This window comes from Phocoena phocoena, chromosome X (assembly GCF_963924675.1).
Source record: "Phocoena phocoena chromosome X, mPhoPho1.1, whole genome shotgun sequence".
Taxonomy (NCBI): domain Eukaryota; kingdom Metazoa; phylum Chordata; class Mammalia; order Artiodactyla; family Phocoenidae; genus Phocoena; species Phocoena phocoena.
This window is the reverse complement of record NC_089240.1, coordinates 123,817,685-123,838,119: the sequence shown is the minus strand read 5'-3', so window position 1 is coordinate 123,838,119 and position 20,435 is coordinate 123,817,685. Positions and strand designations below refer to the sequence as shown.

Below are 20,435 nucleotides of genomic sequence, written 5' to 3'. Positions count from 1 at the left end.
TAAATAAACTGTTTACCTAACTTTTGCTTTTGTAGTGTGTGTCAAAAGCAATCGCCGACTCACCTACTAAGTTCCTTGGAACTTGTATGACATCTTCAGCAAATTCCAGAAAGCTTCGAGCCTTTTTCACTGCATCTTGATCCTAATAAAAATGGGGAAAAGATTTAAATCAACAAAAGATGAGCCAGCTAAAATACTATTTTTTATTTTAGAAAAACACTATTTAGTAAGATATTTACCTCCCCATAAATATGAAATGTGCAGGTATCTTCATCTAGATCGATAGCTGTGACCCCAGGTACCTTTCTGGCTTGCTGAATATTAGCACCATGAGTACCAATAGCTAGACCCATCAGATCTTCTCGTACGATAAACTGTTCGTGAAACCTTGAGGCAAGTTGCCTTGAACTCTGAAGAGAAACACACATCTGATTAGTATGCTTTATCGACTATTAAGACAACTGTATTTAGGTCAGCCATGTAAATTATCTTGACCCTGTATATCAGGGACCTATAAATCAGTTTCACTTGGAAACTAAGAGGTTTAAGAAAATATTTCGCACAGTGTTAAGTACTTTTTAGGTCACTAAAGGTCTATGCCATTTGATATATTTTTGTTAACAGGAAAGGGCTTGTTGACAATTTTCCAAGGTAACTTTTGCAAACCTATTTGCAAGGCTGCCTTAGTTAACCAATGACATCAATGTAATACTTAAGAAGCAGATCAAATGTTCCCAAATAAAAACCAGCTCACTGGGTCTGACAGACTCAATATTAATTAAGTAAAAAAAAAAAATTTAAATACCATCTTTACAGAAAATTGTATTCATTTCATTTTTAAAATTCATTTTCATTGGAGTATGGTTGCTTTACAATGTTGTGTTTCATTTCATTTTATTAAAGGATATTGGTGTGTGTGTGTGTGCATACATTTTTTTTTCTAGAAACAGTGCCATTTACATAACTTATCACTAGATACTGTGGGCCTAGATAGTCCTCTGATGAAGCGATGACATTAGAAGGACACCCTCCCACCCCTACCCCCAACCTGAGTAAAGGAATCATAAAAATTTTGGTATAGTAATTAAATTGAATGATCACAGAGTATCAAAGATTTACAGCTTATCTTACATATGTGCCTGCAACCTAAAATGAGATCAGAGTCTGTAAGACCTTGTGATCTGGATCCACAAGTAAGATGAATTCTTTCAAATATTCAGTGATGACTGAACTAGGTTATACTGACACCTCAAACTTGTGGATAATCACTCTCTTTAGATAGTATTATCAAAATTTAATGTTTAGTTCTAGCATGCCATTAATGAAAACCAAACATATTAGTGGCTCATGTTGAAAAATGGAAATTTCGTATCTGAATATGTGGATCTCTTTAATATTAGTAGTGAGAAAAGACAGGCATGCACGCTAGTTTCTCATTATTCAACATACCTGATAATTTGAATGAATGAGTGTAACTACTATAAACAATTTAAAAAGTATAAAATCCTTTTTTGTAAATTAGAGCAACAAAATGTATCAAATATTCCTAGGACTTTTCAAGAGGTCATGTTTTTTGAGTCCTGGTTCATTCACCTGGTTCATTCTTTTCAATTGATAATTCACTGATAAATGATAAGCCAAAGGTTTGATAACAGACCATTTAAGAAGAATTAGATGTTTAAGAAGAGGTAAATGAGTATATTTCCACAATACTCACAATGAAAGTAAGGAGGCTGTTCTGGCCTAAAAGCTATGAGAGAATCACTAAAGAAACCACAAACTTGTGAACACAGGGACATCAAGAAAGAATGAGAGTAAAAACCAATTAAATAGACCTCCATATGGCCGTAAGGAAAACAAAGTAGCAGAAGGAGATATGAATGTCTCCTCTCCTACTGAGAGTTCAGCGATCACATATTAAATTGGAAGGTGGCACGTTTCACAGGGTTTTACAAGAATACAGCCTTTAGTAGTAGTCACCTTCTCTCTTAAAATGCAGTTTGGAACTCCTTTTTTTCTTTACTATTTCAACTGCATGGTGTTTTCCCTCTAACGAAATGAATAATGATGAGGAACTCTGGAATCTGACAATAATATACTTCAGTTGGCACATTAAACTAAGATCCATTTAGTTTCTATGGTAATGGATGGAAGTACTAAATAGTTATCAATGAAAATAAATGTATGGTGATGGAAATTATTGGAGGATTAATAAAAGTAGATAAAATGCACCTTAAGAGACGAAATAGTAAGTTAGGGAAATAGCCTCTGGCAGGAATCTGAAGACAGGAGTTTTAAAGAGTGACAACCAATTAGAATGAAGAAGTTCTATACCCTTTTAAACAGAGATAAACATACATAATGAAAGGAATATGATTAGATATTTAAATACTCTCTAGTACTTTAATGATAACATGTTATATGGAAGAAGCATTGCTTCATTTTATTAGCAGCTTTGATGAACTTCTAGTAAAAAGTGAGCTGGCCAGAAGTTCCTTAGCATACATAAACTGCTGCTTAATTCTGAAACCTCAGGCATAAAAATTTTAGTACGATTATGCACTGTACAATTTAATTTTTCAAAATATAGAATATAAGGAATTGCTAAGAAACAATAAATAAAGGACAAGCTGCCCATATTCAAGTTTTGTAAACACACAGTTATTTCTAGATAATCTTACAACCATGCCTAGGGAAAGCCACATACCTCTAGCTGCTTACTGGCTTCCTCATTTCTCAGTATCAGAGACAGCTTAGTGCGCAGACTCCGAAAGTGCATGTCAATCAGCATGTGTGCACGCTTTGAGGTGACTTCATTGATAGACTAAAGGATATAAATCAACATCATTATTATCAAAGCAAATGCCCTAAATGAAATACACCAAAAATAGACAACTCAAACACACTCACCAGAATGACAAGCTGATAGTTTTCTGCATCATAAGTTACAGAAAAGGCACCAACTGCCTTTTTAAAGTCCTTATGTGCCGATTCTTTGGCACACCTAGAAATAAAAACAATATCCACTGTGAAGTTCAGATGACTGATTACCAACTACTGGTACAAATATATACAGAGACATTTGCACTTAGTAGAACTGTAGATTCATCTTAAACTTGATTTATGCAAAATATGCTCTACCCATTTAACAGTTTAGTTCCTTTGCTGTACATTTCTGATATACTCAGGCCAGTCAAGCATATAAGATTACAGAGAAAGGAAAAAACCAGTTATGTTCTTAGGGGATTACTGGTGGTCTTAGATGACCAGAGGTGACATCTTTAGGGGAACCACTCTCCCCTGCAGGCTTCCTGATTTCAGTTACATATGGTAGGTCACTAATTTTCTTGAGTCAACTGTTGAACACTCTTGCGGATAGCTACAGGATACCCAATTTTGTTTTGCTGTTTCTTTTCTAAAGAAAAAGTACTGACCAATTGAACGGAGAGAAGGAAATGATTAAGAATCAGAAGGCACAAACATACATATGCAATCTCTATAATCAAGAAGCAGGATTTCTGTGTATTGTGAAATACAAGTTACTGTTTATCTAAGGTGTGACATGTCCAAATCAAACTTAATATACGCCCTTGATGAAATCTTTAAAAAGGAATTTCTTCTCTAAAAGGTCTTTAAGCATTACTTCAGATCAAGGATTATAAGAGAGATGACCTTTTGAAGCTTCTTTAAGCTCTACTTGTTACATATTTATCTGAAAATACTAGCTAAAAGGGAAAAAACCTGGACAAATCTCCATTGCCTAGAAATTGATTTGTGACTTAGGACAGAATATCTGTATTAACCAGTTTCAAAATCTTAAAATTCTATGAACAATGTGTATTTTAGAAAACAAATGTACATTAGCCATGTATGTAACCAAGTAAGTTTAAACAAGTGGAATGTTGGCTTGATTATATAACTGGAAAAAGCTAAACATGTTTTTTTTTTTTTTTTTTTTTTGCGGTACGCGGGCCTCTCACTGTTGTGGCCTCCCGCTATTGTGGCCTCTCGCGTTGCGGAGGACAGGCTCCGGACGCGCAGGCTCAGCGGCTAAACATGTTTTTTTTCACTACTCTTGCAAACCATTTTTGCCAAAGTTCACCGAATTTAAACACTGATTTCTATTATTTGAAAACTTATATTCTTTTAAATTAATTGCATAGCACCTCTAAGTTCTCAGCCTTTTCTTGCATACCAACTTACATTTGTCGTAAGTCTTCTGGCACGTCCAGTTTGATTTTATGGAAAGTATCTTTTGTGGCAGGTTTGTTGGGATTAACTGATCGTAAACGTTCAATTGTGACAATTTCATTGTATGTAGCATCACATGCTGCATATTCTATCACATAAAACTGTGAGAAATAAATGAAAGTCATTCCTGGTCACAGTGTTTAAAGTAAGAACAAGAAGCTATACCTATTCAGTTGTTTTTCAATTCTCTAGAGGAAAAAAAACTATTTGATCAACTAACAAACACACGAAATATACTGAACATGTAAACATTTAAATAAAATGTTCAAGTTAGATATTACTTTCAAACAGAAATCCAGACTGAAATGTAGTATACCTGGCTTTAGAAAAGGGAAATCGCATAAGAAAAAAAATTTAAATAGGCATTTTCCTACCTCACCCTTTATCATCCTCACTTTAGCTAACCACCAACAGCAAGGCTCTTTTTCATTTGCTCTGGAATAAACCTACACAAAAATTACAACATAGAATATTTCATGATTAACATCATTCAGAAATCTATAAATTATCAGACATCAAGGAAAATTTCTTAAAATGACCTTAGGTGTCTTTCAAGCCCATAAGCTGTAGACTTTAAGCCAGATTGCACCCCTACTTCTAGACATAGACACACACTCAGAAACTACCTGATTACCTGGGAGAGTCCTGTAAAAAGTGCTTTCCTATTTCTCTATGCTGCCTCAGTAATCTGAATATGAATGCTCAAGAAAAGATGACCATTCATAAACCTGGGCATACTTTCCTTGGGTACTTTGAGAGCTATGAAAATGTATCTAAAAAATGTAAAGACAGATTTGTTTTTGTTTTACTCTAATAAGCAAATAACAAATTGGAAGTTACTGACCCTGGCCTACTTCCTGGCTGCATGGTCACTGAATGGGTAAGGCCGCTGACTACTCAGCTCACTAAGGATACCACCTGGCATTCACGTATCCTGGGAACTAAACGGACAGATCCTTGGTCACTCTCTGGTCTCCTGTCCCCTCTCCACTAAAATGGACAACTCCACGCTGGCAATCCTCTGGATACCACGTTCCTGCTCTCACACACTGTGGATCAGTTCTTCTAAACTGATCTCTCTGGCGACCACTTCACAGTTCACTTATGATGTGCAGCACGGAACCTTTTGTGAAGACACTAGCAAATCAAGGTTAATAGGAAAAGAGACACATGGAGAGAGACAGAAATACTCAGAAGCAGAAAGACAACACAGGGAGGACGAGGAGGATGGGGAGGAGAGGAAAGGAGAGAAGACCGGCAACTCAAGGCTCCGACTCTCATCTCCCTTTTACTACTGAAGTTAATAGTTACACAACACAAAGATGAAATACAACTGAACTCAACCTCCTTTCCCTCTTGCCCCCAACACTTCCTCTCACCTCTGCTCTAGCCAGAGAAATAACCTCAGTTATTTGTTAATTGTTATGTAACACAATGAGGTCATCCTGGCAACTGTGGTTCATTGGTTCCCATCTGTTGTGTGACTAAGTTGGGAAAAAAGTCCCCTCTATTCATCACTATTATGAGCGTTTGTGGTACAGACAGACCAAAAGACCTAAGTTAATGGTTGTACAATACAGTGACTCAGTACAACTTGATTTAACCTACATTTCTCTCTTGAGACCATCAATTCCTTTCAGCTCTGCGCTAGCTAGAGCGACAACCTCAGTTAGTGAGGTCACTGTAGCAAGAGCATCTCACTGGTTACCACCTGTCATGTGACTCAGTTGAGAGGGAAAAAAAGAAAAAACAGTCCCCTTTATCCATCCAAACACCATTATGAGGCCTTCTGATATAGACAGACCAAAAGTCCTGGTCCTTGACTTCAGGAAGCTCGTAGTCTCCTGGGGAAGTGAACAGCTAAAGGTCCTCAAGTACAGACACTGTTTGTGCTCCCTACTGGGATCCGTCACAAAACCAAGCCCAGTTCCTTTCACCTAGTAAGTACTGAGTATATTTTTGGTAAATAAATAGCACTTTATTCTATTTCCACTATAAAGCTGTAGAGAAAAGAACACAGGCCTGGACATCCAGAGACTTTCTCTGAGCACTCTCTAAAATAGCACTCCTGCCCCTACATCACCTTTCATCCTCTTTTTCTCTTCCTAGGACTTACAACTGCCATAATATTAGCTATCCTCACTAGAATGTGACCTTGTCAAGGCTGGGGCCTCTTCTGTTTCACTGACCATCTGTACCTAGCACAGGAAATAAGAATTCAAGGACCTAGTACACCTTACCTGACCTGTACAAATGGATTCTTAGCTGCTTCCATCATACCACAAATGCTCATGAAATTCAACTGTTAACAAGGCATCGTGGAGAAGAGAAGAAGCTTAAAATGGAGTACACGAACAGGGAGGAAGAAAAGGATACTATATAGACCAACTACAACATAAAGCAGACCCCAAGTGCCTTAAGTGTCACAACAGTCCTCAGCGGCTAGAGAAATCACAAATATAATGTTTTTGTCAATGTGCTACATCTCCACAGCACTTTTTGGTCAGACATCAATGGCACATAAGCAGTTGGTTCATAGCATCTCCTGTGAAAAGATGTTTTACCTGTATGTGTATAGACTAAAACTCGCAGACGAGTTTTTACAAATATCCCAGGAAGATTTTCTGCTACTTAAAGCAAGCCTAGGATGCTGCTCTATCGTTAAGGAATGATTTTTTCCTAACCCATTTTACTTAGAATGGGGACACAGTTGTAAACTAACAATATATTATTCAAACAAAAGATTCAGAGAATGAGGGAAGGGGGAAAAGAAATACTAGTGGGCAAAGGAAATCAGTGGTGACTTTCAAAGCTGCACCCTGAGTGCTGCTCAGGCAGCCACACTTAAGCATCCATAATGTATTATTTCCAATCATTATTAAGATGGAGCAGTCAAAAGCACATATACATCAGAGCTATAATTCTCAATGCAGATTGAAAAGTGTTAAAGACAAGGGATACAAAAGGCACAGGCAAATTAAATGCTCCCCCTTCTTCAGTGCTTAATAACTTGATGGCAGGGGAAACTTACCTCAACTTCATCGCTTTCATTTATATCTTTATTATAACCTACAGGTGGTGGGAATCTCACATCATGGAATGGAATCTGCCTCTCTGGCTGCCAGCTGCAAATAAGCAAATGCAATTATTTAACATGTTTTTTGGTTTAATGGAAACAATCACCATGCTGCCATCAACTTTTGGTTAAGTGTGACCCTTTGGTTTTCTAGTTTAAAGAAGCAAGTGCTTTAAAACTGTCAGTGTTCTGCCGAGTGGGGCACAATGGCAATATAGACACATTTCAACAAACTCTGCATGCAGCACAGCAGCCTTGTAGTTCTAGTTGGAATATTTCTCTAAACACAATAGATCAACATTACAGTTTTCCAAACAAGTCTTTCTTCCAATAATTTCAACCTCTAAGAGTTCTAAACTTAGGGCCACAACAGCAATTTCCTTTGATGCTTAAATACGTTAGTATCAGTAAGTGTTAGTAACGTCATCGCCATACTTCCACTTGCAAAGGAATCGTAACCACATTCCGATGACCACAGAAACTGGTCCTAAGTGCCCTCTAATTCCCAAGCAAAATGGGGCAGTCAGCACATTAGCAAGTCACAACTCACTTTTCCCCCTTTAAATTTTAGATCCCGCGAGGTGGTCAGTTCTTGCCATGGATAGATGGCTGCTGATCAGTATGACGTACCAGCAATGCACTGGCCTGGTGGGGTCTCCTAAACCACAGAAACCCGATGGAGACAGCCTATAGGAGTTCAGTAAGTTGCCTATGTTTTTTAATTTAAAGTTACGTGGAACAATTTTGAAAAATACCAAATTATTCTTTTATATCTACAATGATATAGAATATTAAAAGATAAACTTTGCAGAAACACTGGAGGATTCAACTGCTAGAGCAGTCATTTCTGGGTTTTCTGCTAAAGGGCTCTCTAAATAAAATCCTACTGAGAAAACTGCTTTTTTTTTTTTTTTTAAGAAGAGCTATTATATAAGATAGCAGCGTAGGTAAGTCAGAATTTGTGGAAATATGATTAGGGCCTATATTACACTGAACCCCTTTTCTGTATTATTATACACCCTTGAAAACTCTGAAATGTAAAAAAAATTGTCTTTAGGGAATTCCCTGGTGGTCCAGTGGTTAGGACTCGGTGCTCTCACTGCCAGGGCCCCAAGTTCAATCCCTGGTCAGGGAACTAAGATCCCACAAGCTGTGCAACGTGGCCAAACAAACAAACAAAAGTCTTTACTTCAGAAAAACTTTTTAATATACTTACTGAATTCAATGACTTAACATGTTAAAGATTCATTGCTAAATTTGATTTGTAAAGCATATAATAATAAAGTTTCTTCATTCCAAAGAATTATTTTGTCTTAAGTATAGAGACAAAAATCAAATTTTTTATTCAAAAAATACGAAATGTGGAAGGCAAAAAGAAAGCATCTAAAATAATGTGGTATTATAGGAGTTTCTTTATGATTGAAAGGAAAGAAAGGGTAAATATAGTCTGAAGTTTTACAAAACATCAGGTCTGTTTTTTGTTTGTTTTAAAAAACCAGAAAAACAAAAAGGAAACGCAAGGAAAGTACTACTTTGGTAGGGACCTATCAAATCCTGGTGACATGCTCAAACCCAGTGTTGAATCTCATACATACTACACAAACACAAGGAAAAAGTTGATCTATTTCAAATTCCCAGGATGACAGCTAGAAGAGAAACTTGTACACAGCTACAGTACAGCAGACAATTAGGAGGTCCACAGAAAGAATAATTTTAAGTTTATAGTAAAAATCTGGTTGAAAACGAATGAGAACTGATCTATCACTGTATAAACAAATACAGATACATTCTTGAATGCACAGAGGAAATAAGTGTTTGCTTAATACCTTAGATTAAGGACTATAGGAGAAACTAAAAGAGTAGCAAATAAAGATAACTCTCCCTTTATGGGAAACAGTGTCTACCTAGTGATGGAAGCAAGCAGATAAGAGTATAAGTACAAGACAAAAAATTACTCTCCAAGTTATCAAAGATTCCTCTGTTAGAGGTGTGATGCTGTTATCTAGTGTATAATGCATGGATAATCACGCAGAGGCACATTCTGGAACTTTTGGCTCTATGTATTCAGAGAAAGGTATTCTATTATCCAAACTTGTATTTGGGACCAAGACTATTTGTCTAGAGCTGAGAATTGGGCTGGATACTCTAAATCCTTTTATCTATCTCCCTAAATGCGTTTTAGGCATCCGAGAAAACTACAGTTGACCCTTGAATAACTCGGAGGTTAGGGATGCTGACCCTCTGTGCAGTCAAAAATGCACAGATAACTTATAGTCAGCTCTCCGTAGCCACAGTTCCTCCATATCTGTGGTTTGCATCACGGATTTAACCAACCCTGGATCGTGCACTACTGTAGTATTTACTACTGAAAAAAATCCACATATAAGTGGTCCTACACAGTTCAAACTCATGTTGTTCAAGGGTCAACTGTACTTTGCCCTGTTGGCAGCTACAAGATTCTGCTAACATTCTAATTATAGCACGTCTGGGTCAGATACTGTATTTTAACAGATTTATTGAGATATAATTCACATAACCATATAAGCATCCACTGAAGTGTATATACAAGTCAATGGGCTTAAGTATATTCCCAGATATGTGCAACCATTACCAGTCAATTTTAGAAAATTTTCATCACTTCAAAAAGAAATCCCATACTCTTTAGCTATGGCTCTCCATCCCCCACCAGCCATTAAGCAACCACTAATTTATTTCTTCTCTCTGTAGACTTGCAATCTGCTTTTGATACGCTATTAATTTCTCTTGGTAAATAAAAGCCAAACATTATAATTGTTGGCCAGACTTCAGAGTTCAGTAAAATCCTAAGATCATGACCACATCTATACTCTGGTTAAGGAGTTTATATGTACTTTATATTCTTGAATGGCTACTCTGAAAATAGCCGTTATTAGCATTAAAAAAATTCAGTCAAGAGACCTGTCTCCCCCAATAAAATGCTAACATCTATACTACTGATGCCTTTGTATAGCTAATGTTCCTAGGCCTCTAAGTATTTTTATTTATTCACCTAGCAGAAGAAAGCAGAAACGATCAGTTACTGCTATTAATGATTATAAACATATGAAACAGATAAAAATGTTAATGGGCAAACACAATTATTTCCAATAAAATATACCAGATGACTAAAACCATCAATTTTAGATTTAACATTACAAAACTCACATCGACTTTCCCAGTACCCGTGAATCCATTCATTTTCATCTTTTAACATTTACAAATATTCCTATTCAAACCCACAGTTACTAATACAGAAGAATCTGGTTTCTTTCTTCACATTCAAGGGGACTGAGGTGTAAGGATCAAGATTATACAAAAGGGATCTCTGAGGTCATTAGCAGGAACAGTCATTCCACTGGTTTAATATTGAGTTGTTCACGAACTTCCTGGTCAGTAACATGAAGATCCATTCCTGAAAAACACTCAAACTACACTTGAATTTTTTAAAATGAGGAGTAAAAGGAAAAATTAGCATAAAATATTAAAGAACCTAAATATTAAAATTATATCAAGACACTTACTTGTTTTCAAATGCCACTGTTATTGAATCTTCATGAACATCTTTTACAAATGCCTATAAGAAAAAAACCCACCACAGTTAAATTAACTTCTAAGCTTAAACATCATTTTTGTTTTCAGTTACACTTTACAGATACCAAACATTTTATGTTTAACAACAGAATGAAGCTTCAAGTGAAAGTTTGTCAGTTTGTGAGGATCACTCATTCATGAATCACATCTATATTTAGATACCTACTATGTGCTAGGCCCTAGGAATACTCATTAGTTAAAATAAAACACAAAGAATTGCTCCAGAGTTCAGCTTCTCATAGGACAAAGACAGACAAGTAAATTGAAAATTACAATGCAAAGCTGAAGGTATACTTCAGGCTAGAAGTACTGGAAACTAAGAAACTTGTTCCAGAGCTATATACCAGTCAGTGTAGATCTGTTGTAACCTATCTTTTTCTCCTTAATACAATTTTAGGAGAATACAATAGTAAATAACTAAATATAACCTCAAATCTATATATGCACAAGTACACTAAGTTCTCTTTAAAAGCAATGTGCTGCTAATACCACTAAAAGTCCAATTACCAGAGTTTAATTAAATTCTCAATCTCGCAGGCACTTGGCAAAAAAGAAATAGTAATATAAAGTACAGAGGTTTAAATCTTTTAAATCTGATGACGCAATTGCTAATAATCTGCAGAAGGACATAACACAAGTAATAGCTAACTAATTATCAAGAATTCTTTAATCAGCATGCTGTCCATAATTCTATAAAATTAAGTTTTTAATAGGTGCAGGAAAGGAGGTTTTGTTTTTGTTTTGACAATTAGAGGAGTAGAATAAAGCATAAAGAAACCCAAGGGGCTTTATATCTTAATTCATTTTAAAATGGCTTTAGAGATTTAAGCTTCTTACTCCAATGTGTTCTGTACATGTTTCTGTCCTTTCGTGGTTTCTCCCTGTCTGCAGGATTATGGTCAAACTCCTCTGCCTGAAAAAGGCCCTTTGTGACCTGGCCCCACTGCTCACCACTCCAAGCTTCATCTTTCACATCCTTGTAGGCTGTGATCTAGCAGTGCTAAACTACTTGGGCCTCTCTGTACATGCTGCTGTTCCTTCTTTCCTATTGTCCTTCCCCTATTTTCACCTAGCTATCTCCTACTGGTCTTTTACAATTCAGTTCAGATGTCAGCTGCTATGGGAAAACCCAGAAGACTAAGTTAAATTCTATCCTCTACATTCTTATAGCATCTTCTGAGTATCCTCACTATAAACTTATCCCACTATAGTCTTTTGCCCATTTTCCTACCAACAGTAAGCTTCCTGAGGGTGGGCGATATAGGCCTTTTATTTACTGTTGAACTTCAGAGTACCTATTAAGGGTTCAATGAATAGGTATTATCATGGATCATTGCCTAAGGGGTTCCTATCCTAGCCTCGGAGGAAAGGTATGTGGGTGGTGGGGTGGTAGTATGTTGGTCAGGAAAGACAAACAGAAGAGGACGAGGTTCCTATCCAACTTAGGGAGTGGAGGATGGGGAGGCCCAGCAGGCCTAACGGGCAGCAGGAGCAAAGGCTTAGACCTGGAGCAACAGCTTGGGGTGCGGTAGAAGTAAATCCTTTGTGGACAAGGAAGCCAAGACAATTCAATGGGGAAAAAAGAACACTGTTTTCAACAAATGGAGCTGGGACACCTGGATATCCACATGCAAAAGAATAAATGCAAAGCTATGCTAGAAGACAGTTTCCTTGTAAGATCAAGGTGGACTATAATGGAATCTAGGTGTTCTTGCGATACTCAAAATGGCTAAATTGTTATTTCTAAATTAAGCATGTATGAGTATCTTTATAGTTGCTGGTTTAAAGTGGGGGGGGGAATCCACATTTTCTTCCTATCATTTTGATCTTGCTTATTTTTCCTTAGCCATATTTAAATCACACCCATTCTCTTCAGAGTATTTCAAGAACTCTAGTTTAATACTGACCATGATATTTCAGAATATACTAGATTTTATAAGGGCGCATGCCCCCAGTGCTCTCAGGGGTTTGCCTATTACTTCAGCAACAGAAAGGCTTGATTTTGAGTTAAAGTTGGAGGAATTCGACGTTTAGTTCTATAAAGTAAGTCCCACAAATTACGGAGAAAGGAAAAACAGACTCCCCCACCCCAACTTCTCCCTTGTGTTTACATGATGGCGAATACCAAATTAACAATCTGCTTTTTGAGGGTGGGACTCCTATTAGGAGCTAATCCCTTATTTACCAAAAAATGTCTTTGCTCTGTCTCCATCCTTGTCTAAAATTTTATGTTTGCATGCCTTGGCAGTAACTAGTATTAGTTCTTTACTGTATATTATATGCTGAAAACGTTAAGTCCTTTAGTCAGCTAAGAGAACCTTGTTACAGCTGGGTGAAGAACTGCTCTCACTAAATCAGGTACCTTTCCAGTACTACTGCCCTTGTCTAAAACCGTGCTGTTGCTCACCACAGAAGCTGCTGGTCATATGTACATATTTTGATTTAATTAAGTACAATTAAATAAAATTAAAAATCAGTCTGAGTCACACTTGCCACACTTCAAGTGCTCAAAAGCCACACAGGGCTCAGTACCTACTGTAGAGGACAGCGCAGGTAGAGACCACTTCCATCATCACAGAAAGTTCCACTGGATAGCACTGATTTAAAACATTTACAAATGTTGGGGACTGTTTTCAAATCCACCTTGAAAGCACTCTAAAAGTTAGTCTCATTACTTCATTGCTCTATTTTAATTTTTTTCTATTTGCCAAAAAGTTATTGTACAGTTTAATCACACTCATTCACCACATTTACCTATTTCCTAAAATTAAACGTCCCTTCAAAGGAAGAAGATCTGCAACTGTGTGACAATTAAAAACCAAAACAAACAAACAAACAAACAAAAAGCTTCCAAGTTTTCAAAGACACTAAAAGCAATTCCGGATGTAGTGTCAAAAATGGTTTGAGTAATCATCACAGCTTATGGCGGCCACTGCCTCGAGTTAATGAGGCCTACCTGTATATGGATGTTGGCGTGACTGTTCCCAAACCAGTCATTTTTAGCCACGGTTTGCATATTATGTGAATACAGAAGGCATGGAATACCTTCTTGTTGCTGCTATAATAAGGGGAATAAAAGAAACTCAGGTTGCAAAGGTCTCCTCTGACTCCTGAGGCCTTTTGCTAAAATTCCAACAAAGGTCCCACCTTTCTGCTTCTCATCATACTTTCTCCAACAACCCTCCTTTTCGGCCCTGCCCCTGCCTTACCCCAACACTCATACCCTTCCCTTCCCTGGCCACCCTGGAGCATTATCACCCCACCCACCAACAACTGGGAAAACTATGTTTTGTTGTGCTCTCTACCTATCTACATCAAGCAAAGTTGATGAGAAGACAGGTTCAGCGGATTCCTGAGGGGTTGGTTACCAAAGAAGGCAACTGAATGGGTTTGAATGAATACAAGAAGGGAGCTGTATGGGACTGGATGAGAGCTAGGGCTCTTACAAGAGTCAGTAAACTTAGTGGTTAAGAGTTTTGCTGTGAATGAGAGATAGGTTCAAAATCTTGGATCTAAGACATAACAGCTGTGGGACTCTCCAATAAATGGTCTCTGGGCCTCAGATGCCTTGTCTGTGTAAGTAAGGAATGGATACAGGGGAACTGGACTTGCCTCCTAAAGCTGTTGTGAATAATGAAATCACACATGTCTAGTGCCTAGCACGATGGCTGGCACATAGTTGGCACTAAATAAATGAGAGGTAAAGCAGAGAGGGGCATATTTTATAAAAGATGCAGAACCATAAACACTCTTGCATCTGAGAAAGTTACATCTCAACAAAAGCACACTTTAAAAAAGATTTAAAAATTAGGATAGAAAGAGAAAAGGCTGTTTTCTCAAAGATACTAAATACTAAAAGATTATTTAGACTTTCAGAAGAAAAAGTGATGAACATCTTTGGGGTTTGAGAAAGGCGCTAAAAGTGCAGTTAAAGACAGACACAGTGGGACTTCCCTGGTGGGGCAGTGGTTAAGAATCTGCCTGCCAATGCAGGGGACACAGGTTCAATCCCTGGTCTGGGAAGATCCCACATGCCGCGGAGCAACTAAGCCTGTGCACCACAACTACTGAGCCTGCATTCTAGAGCCCACGAACCACAAATGCTGAGCCCATGTGCCACAACTACTGAAGCCCACATGCCTAGAGCCCGTGCTCCCCAACAAGAGAAGCCACCGCAATGAGAAGCCCACACACAGCAATGAAGAGTAGAGAAAGCCCGTGTGCAGCAACAAAGACCCAACACACCAAAAATAAATAAATAAATGAAAAAAAGAAAGAAAAAAACAGACACAGGCTCCTTATCAGGGGGAATAAACAGAAAATCAAAAAATCATTATGGGATCCCCCACCTGGCAACTGGGCCAAAGAGGCAATCATAAAATCATACTAACCAAAGTGTGTAATGACTAGAGATATCTAAGTCAAACATTACGTCACCGGGATTGCTGAAACTAAAAGAAAGTCTGTCCCTATTTGGGTGAAGTCTTACTCTCCCACTACACCTCACACCCTAGATTGTACAGAGAAATTTCAATGTAAGCCCCTGACCACCAATGAACACAACTACTACATTATCACTGAAGACAGCACATGTAGTGCATTGATAATTCTCATTAGAGAAAACTTAAAAGCATTGCAAGATATCCCTCCTAAAGAAAATCTGTAGGAGATAGACAATAAGGACATATGAAATGTGATAAAATACGATTCAAACCCAAGGCTTCACATATAAAGCAAGTTATTGCTTTGCCGCCCTTTGAATGTGGGAACTAACAATGTATGAGAATGAACAATGGGAAGGGAAAAGTACAATAAACCTCATCAACAATTCTTCCAACCACAGTGGCGTGACTAGGAATACTCGCCTTCACTTGGGCATTTACCACAAATTCTGAGAAAAATGCATCCTTTCTGGTTCACCTTGACGCAAAGACAACACACAGGTATAGAGAGAATAGTATTAAATGAGTTATTAATTTTCCTGTGTTTATGTATTCTAACTTTTGAATGCTTCAGTTCTTATGTGTTCCCAATGTAACAAAAGCAAACTTCATAGGAGCATTAAAGATTTCTAACTTTATCTTTCATTAATAGGCATTCATATGAAGAATTACAGTGTAATGTGTCAAGGTGCAAGAGTTAATAAAAAGGAAGCTAATACATAAGCTCAGTATTTTGTGATGTCTTTGTGTCAATGGTAATATCCTTGCAACTGTACTTACAAAATAATGCTAAGGCATTATTACAGTAACAAATACAAAGTTACAATGAAATTTACAAAAATGGGCGGGAAATCCAATCCAATTCATTTCTTTAAGCTAAATTTCATCATTTCAGGAAGTCAGATTACCTGATCTCAAAGCCCAGATCTGACCCTTACTAGCTCTGACACTTAGTAATAACTCACTTACCTCATCTATCTGTACATCTATGTCCTCATCTATAAACTGGAAATAACAATGGTAACTCAGGGTTGTGGGAGGTGATTAAACAAATTAAGAGAGGTAAAGCACCTAGAACCCTGCCTGGCACCTCAAGAGCTCTCAGCACCTGTTAACAGTTAAAAGCACGATTGTAGTCATCTCAGGAAGCACATTCCCATAGTGGGCAGGAATCAGAAAGCCAATTCTTATACCACTGAATTTTACATTTAATGAATAATCTGGAGGTTTTCAGAGTGTGTGAGTATGAAGTTGGAAAATGCTCAACTCAAAAGGGGAGTACTGATGCTTCCATAAAGATACTAAACACTAAAAAGGTAATTTAGACTGGGAAGAAAAAAACATGTGGTTGACCTGAACAATTTACTTCCTTGAAGTACAGAAGACTTCAGAGAAAATGTGAAGAAAATTTTCATTACATGACTTTTTCTAAGTCAAAGAAATACCTAAGCACAAAAGTAGTGGCTCTGACAGTTACTAAATCCAACTTTCGAGTTTTTAAGAATAAACACCAGAGGGAAAAATAGAAATGAGCTGTTACCTTAGGGTTTAGGTTTCATGGTTCTGGTAATTCTGAATCCTAAGTTTGAGTTAATGTTTTAGAGGAAAAAACCCAACTGTTCCCAGCATATACTCTACCCAGTTTATACTGCAAATTTGGACCATGTGCTCAGAAGATGGAGAACTGTACCTTACAATATGGTGGTTCTGTTAGGCAAATCAAAGTCTGAATTCAATTATACTGAAGCTGTTTGAGTTGTTTAGTTCTTTAAGCCTTTTCAATCAATCCGATGAACCCAGGTTCCCAATTTTTTCATAAATGTAACATTTCTCCATAATAGTTCATTTTTTATTCATCTTTATTTCCCATCTTTTCTGCCCATCCCACTGGACAAGTAACTCAGTTTACTTTTGCTTTACTTTTATAACTCACATCAATATTGAGCCTTATAAGAATTTAAACCTTTTCATTATAGAAACTATTTTTCTACCAATACAAACCATTTGAGGTTTTCTAAAAAACAAAACCTTAACTAAATAAACATAACAGCAATTTCTCTGCACACGTTTGTTCATGTTTAATATTTCCCCTCAAGGAACTAAGGGACAACCCATTCCTTTTATTCACCTTCAAATTAAGCAACTTCGTTAAAAAACAAAAATAGGGGGAGATTAAGAGCAGAGATAGAGGGTCTTTCTTATATTCCCGTCAGTTTGCAAGCAAAATCACAGAAGCAAATCACAGGTTGCTCGAACAGAACAATATATCCTTCAAGACCACGATGTACTACTTGCCCTCTGTAGCAAGCAAACTCCACTAAAAGACAGTAAGTGGCATCTAATCTAAGCTAATATCACAGATCTATTAGAATACCGCTCAACCATTAGCCCCTGCTCATATTTATTACAGTTAGTGCCCCAAATCTAGTGAGTAAAACTACCAATCTAGGAAGCAGAACGATTCTACACAAACTAACCAGCAGAATATGGATCACTGAAAAAAATGCAACCAGAATTTTGACTGCATCATTTTGCTAAAAGTATGGAACAGTTTACATACTTTACTCACTCATCAAATATATTGATCTCCAAATATCTCCATAAAATTGGTAAACACATATATAGTTAAGTCAATGTTTATTTTCCTATATACCTCGTTTGAAACGTTTATGTAATCCTATATAGATTTAAGAATTGCATTTGGACAATGGCAATATTTAATTCCCATGCTTCCTTCTATATGCACCTTCTGTCGCCAAGATACTGTAGTAAGGTGGGACATTACTTACAGAAGTTATAGAGAGACATTCAAGAGGAAATGAGAACTTATAGACTGCTAGATCTACAGCAAGTATGGACCAAGAGACGCACTACCGACATATGAAAATATTTTTAAGCCTCCTTTTGAAAATGTAAGATATTAGTAAGATCTGCAATGGTGTAACTTAAAAAAAGAAAAGCCCGCAGCAAAACCATGCATGCCTATTTAAAACCTCAACAATGCAGTTCACTGCAACATTACACAGAGGAGATAGTCAAGCCCTTGGAGCACAGAACAATTATTTCCACTCACTTAAAAAAATTCCCCAATAATGATAATTTCCTGAAGTTTCATGGCATATATCCAGGCCTTTGGAGGGTTAATTTTTTTTCTTAAGTAGCAGAGCTGCCAATGTTTTTAGACGCTGAAGCATCTGTATTCCTGAATTTGCCCACATTTATAACAAGGGAGGAGGGGCCACGAATATTCAAGATTACCAACTTCTTTAAACCATTACTCGGATATGTCTGGGTCTTCCTGAAACTTTTGAACCTAAAATCTTTTCTGAAATCCACAAAGAAAGGTCACTAATAATCAGTTGCCATTGTGATTTGGTACCGACTACAGCTTCTTACTACTCTTTCTTCACACCGCTCGCCCAGAACAGTGGAGCTCTCCGAAGTCCCAATGCTGGACAGGAAAAGAGAAGCCAAAGGAGATGGCAAACCCTCTTTGCAAGGCAGGAGGCGGCTTGACGGAAGCGCCCCCCGCTCCTCGGCAACTACCCACACGTCAGGCCCGGATCCCACTGGGAGAGGATATTTAAGAAAACAGAAATAAGCCGTCACCGTCACTTCGCGCGGATACCGGCCCTTCCCGCCCGTATCTCCTACCTGCCGTCGGCCCTCGCCCATCCCCAGCTCTCCCTGCCGGCGCTCGGTCCCCGAAAGGGCACCCTCTTTTCCTTGCCCGCTTCTCATTCCGACAGGCGCCGGGGCCTCATACAGGAAAGGCAGCGGGGCTCAAGGGGCTTCCTACAGGCCCGAAGTCCGGTCCTTCCTTCCCTCCCAAACAACATCCCGCCGAGCGCGCCCTGGCCCCGGGCGCGGCGTTTGGGAAGAGGGCCCCAGGCCTGCCTCCGGCCGAGGCTAAGAAGAAAAGGGAGGGAAAGAAGGGCGAAGATGGGGCCTGCCCTGGAGTCAAGTACCTTGTAGAAAGCGCCATTGGAGCCCCGCACTTCCACCACCAGCTCCTCCATCTTCTCGTCCGCCCTGCTCGCTCCGGGAGCCCGCCCCTGAGAGGTGGGCTGCGGGCGCTCGAGGCCCAGCCGCCGCTGCCGCCGCGCTGCTGCACGCCCCCCGGCAGCGGCGCCGCAGTCACCGCCGCCGCCTGCGCTCGCCGTCGGCTAACCACCCGCTCTGAGGCGGCCCCTCACCGGAAGTGAAACCGAAACGGAGCTGAGCGCCTGACTGAGGCCGAAAGCTCCGGCCGCTCCGCGTGTAAACAGTGAAACCGCATCACATGACCGACGCCGCCTCTTCCCTCAGGGTTCGGCCCCTCGGCCCCGCCCTCCTTCCCCTCGCGGGCCCAGAAGCGCGCGCCTGCGCGCTGCTGGGGAAGGACCGGGGGCGGGCCGAACGTAAGGCGCGCGGGCTCGGCGTGCGCGGGCTCGGCGGCGGGCGGGAAGGCGGGAAGGGCGGAGACAGGTCGCCCCGCTTCGCGTCGCCTGGCGAGGACCAGGGCGCCCGTTCCTTTAGCGGGGGCAAGCCGAGGCGTGGGAAAGGGCCTCCCGTAGCAAACTAGTGTGTTCACTTATCCAAGTCCGGGCTGGCTTAGGTTGGAGGTGTTTTTGTTTTTGTTTTTATTTAAAGTGGGGCAGAGCCTAATTGAGCTGGAGGTGGAGTGGGGGACAAGAATGAAGGTGAAGAATTAGATTGAAGAAGACTTTGAACTAGTGACAGTGGCAACCGCGGTGACTCAGGCTTGTGTGACCCTTAGAGGCTGAAGGTGAGAGTAACGCCCTCCCTTCCCCAAGAGATTTTGGGCCGTCCTGTGGATGCATTCTGTGTCCTCGGAGGGGCAGTGGAGTGTGTCAGGACCTCTGGAAGTGTTAGTCCTTCCACAGACCCAGCACTGACCCACATACTTCCCTTTTCTCGATTCAGTTTCATACTTTTACTTGACATACGTAAAAAAGAAAATGTGTTAAACACTTGTTAATTTCTTTACAGTTTATTTCCCTACTATTTCACGCCTACTGTATGTCCACTGTGCACCAGAGGCGACTTGTCTACGA

At 39.2% G+C, this 20,435-nt stretch overlaps 1 protein-coding gene across 1 annotated transcript in view; it reads right to left on the bottom strand.

Annotated features, from left to right (window-relative positions):
• Positions 1-19,646, bottom strand: part of FMR1 (fragile X messenger ribonucleoprotein 1) — a 34,115-nt gene extending 14,469 nt beyond the window's left edge. Inside the window, exons 1-9 of the mRNA XM_065901329.1 lie at positions 19,347-19,646; positions 10,867-10,919; positions 7,283-7,376; positions 4,626-4,697; positions 4,204-4,352; positions 2,911-3,004; positions 2,708-2,824; positions 240-410; positions 64-142 (exon numbers count right to left, since the gene is read on the bottom strand). Of these exons, the coding sequence (XP_065757401.1) occupies positions 64-142; positions 240-410; positions 2,708-2,824; positions 2,911-3,004; positions 4,204-4,352; positions 4,626-4,697; positions 7,283-7,376; positions 10,867-10,919; positions 19,347-19,397 (880 nt within the window). The 5' untranslated portion in view covers positions 19,398-19,646. The remainder of the gene's footprint in view (positions 1-63; positions 143-239; positions 411-2,707; positions 2,825-2,910; positions 3,005-4,203; positions 4,353-4,625; positions 4,698-7,282; positions 7,377-10,866; positions 10,920-19,346) is intronic.
• Positions 19,647-20,435: the final 789 nt, after the last annotated feature.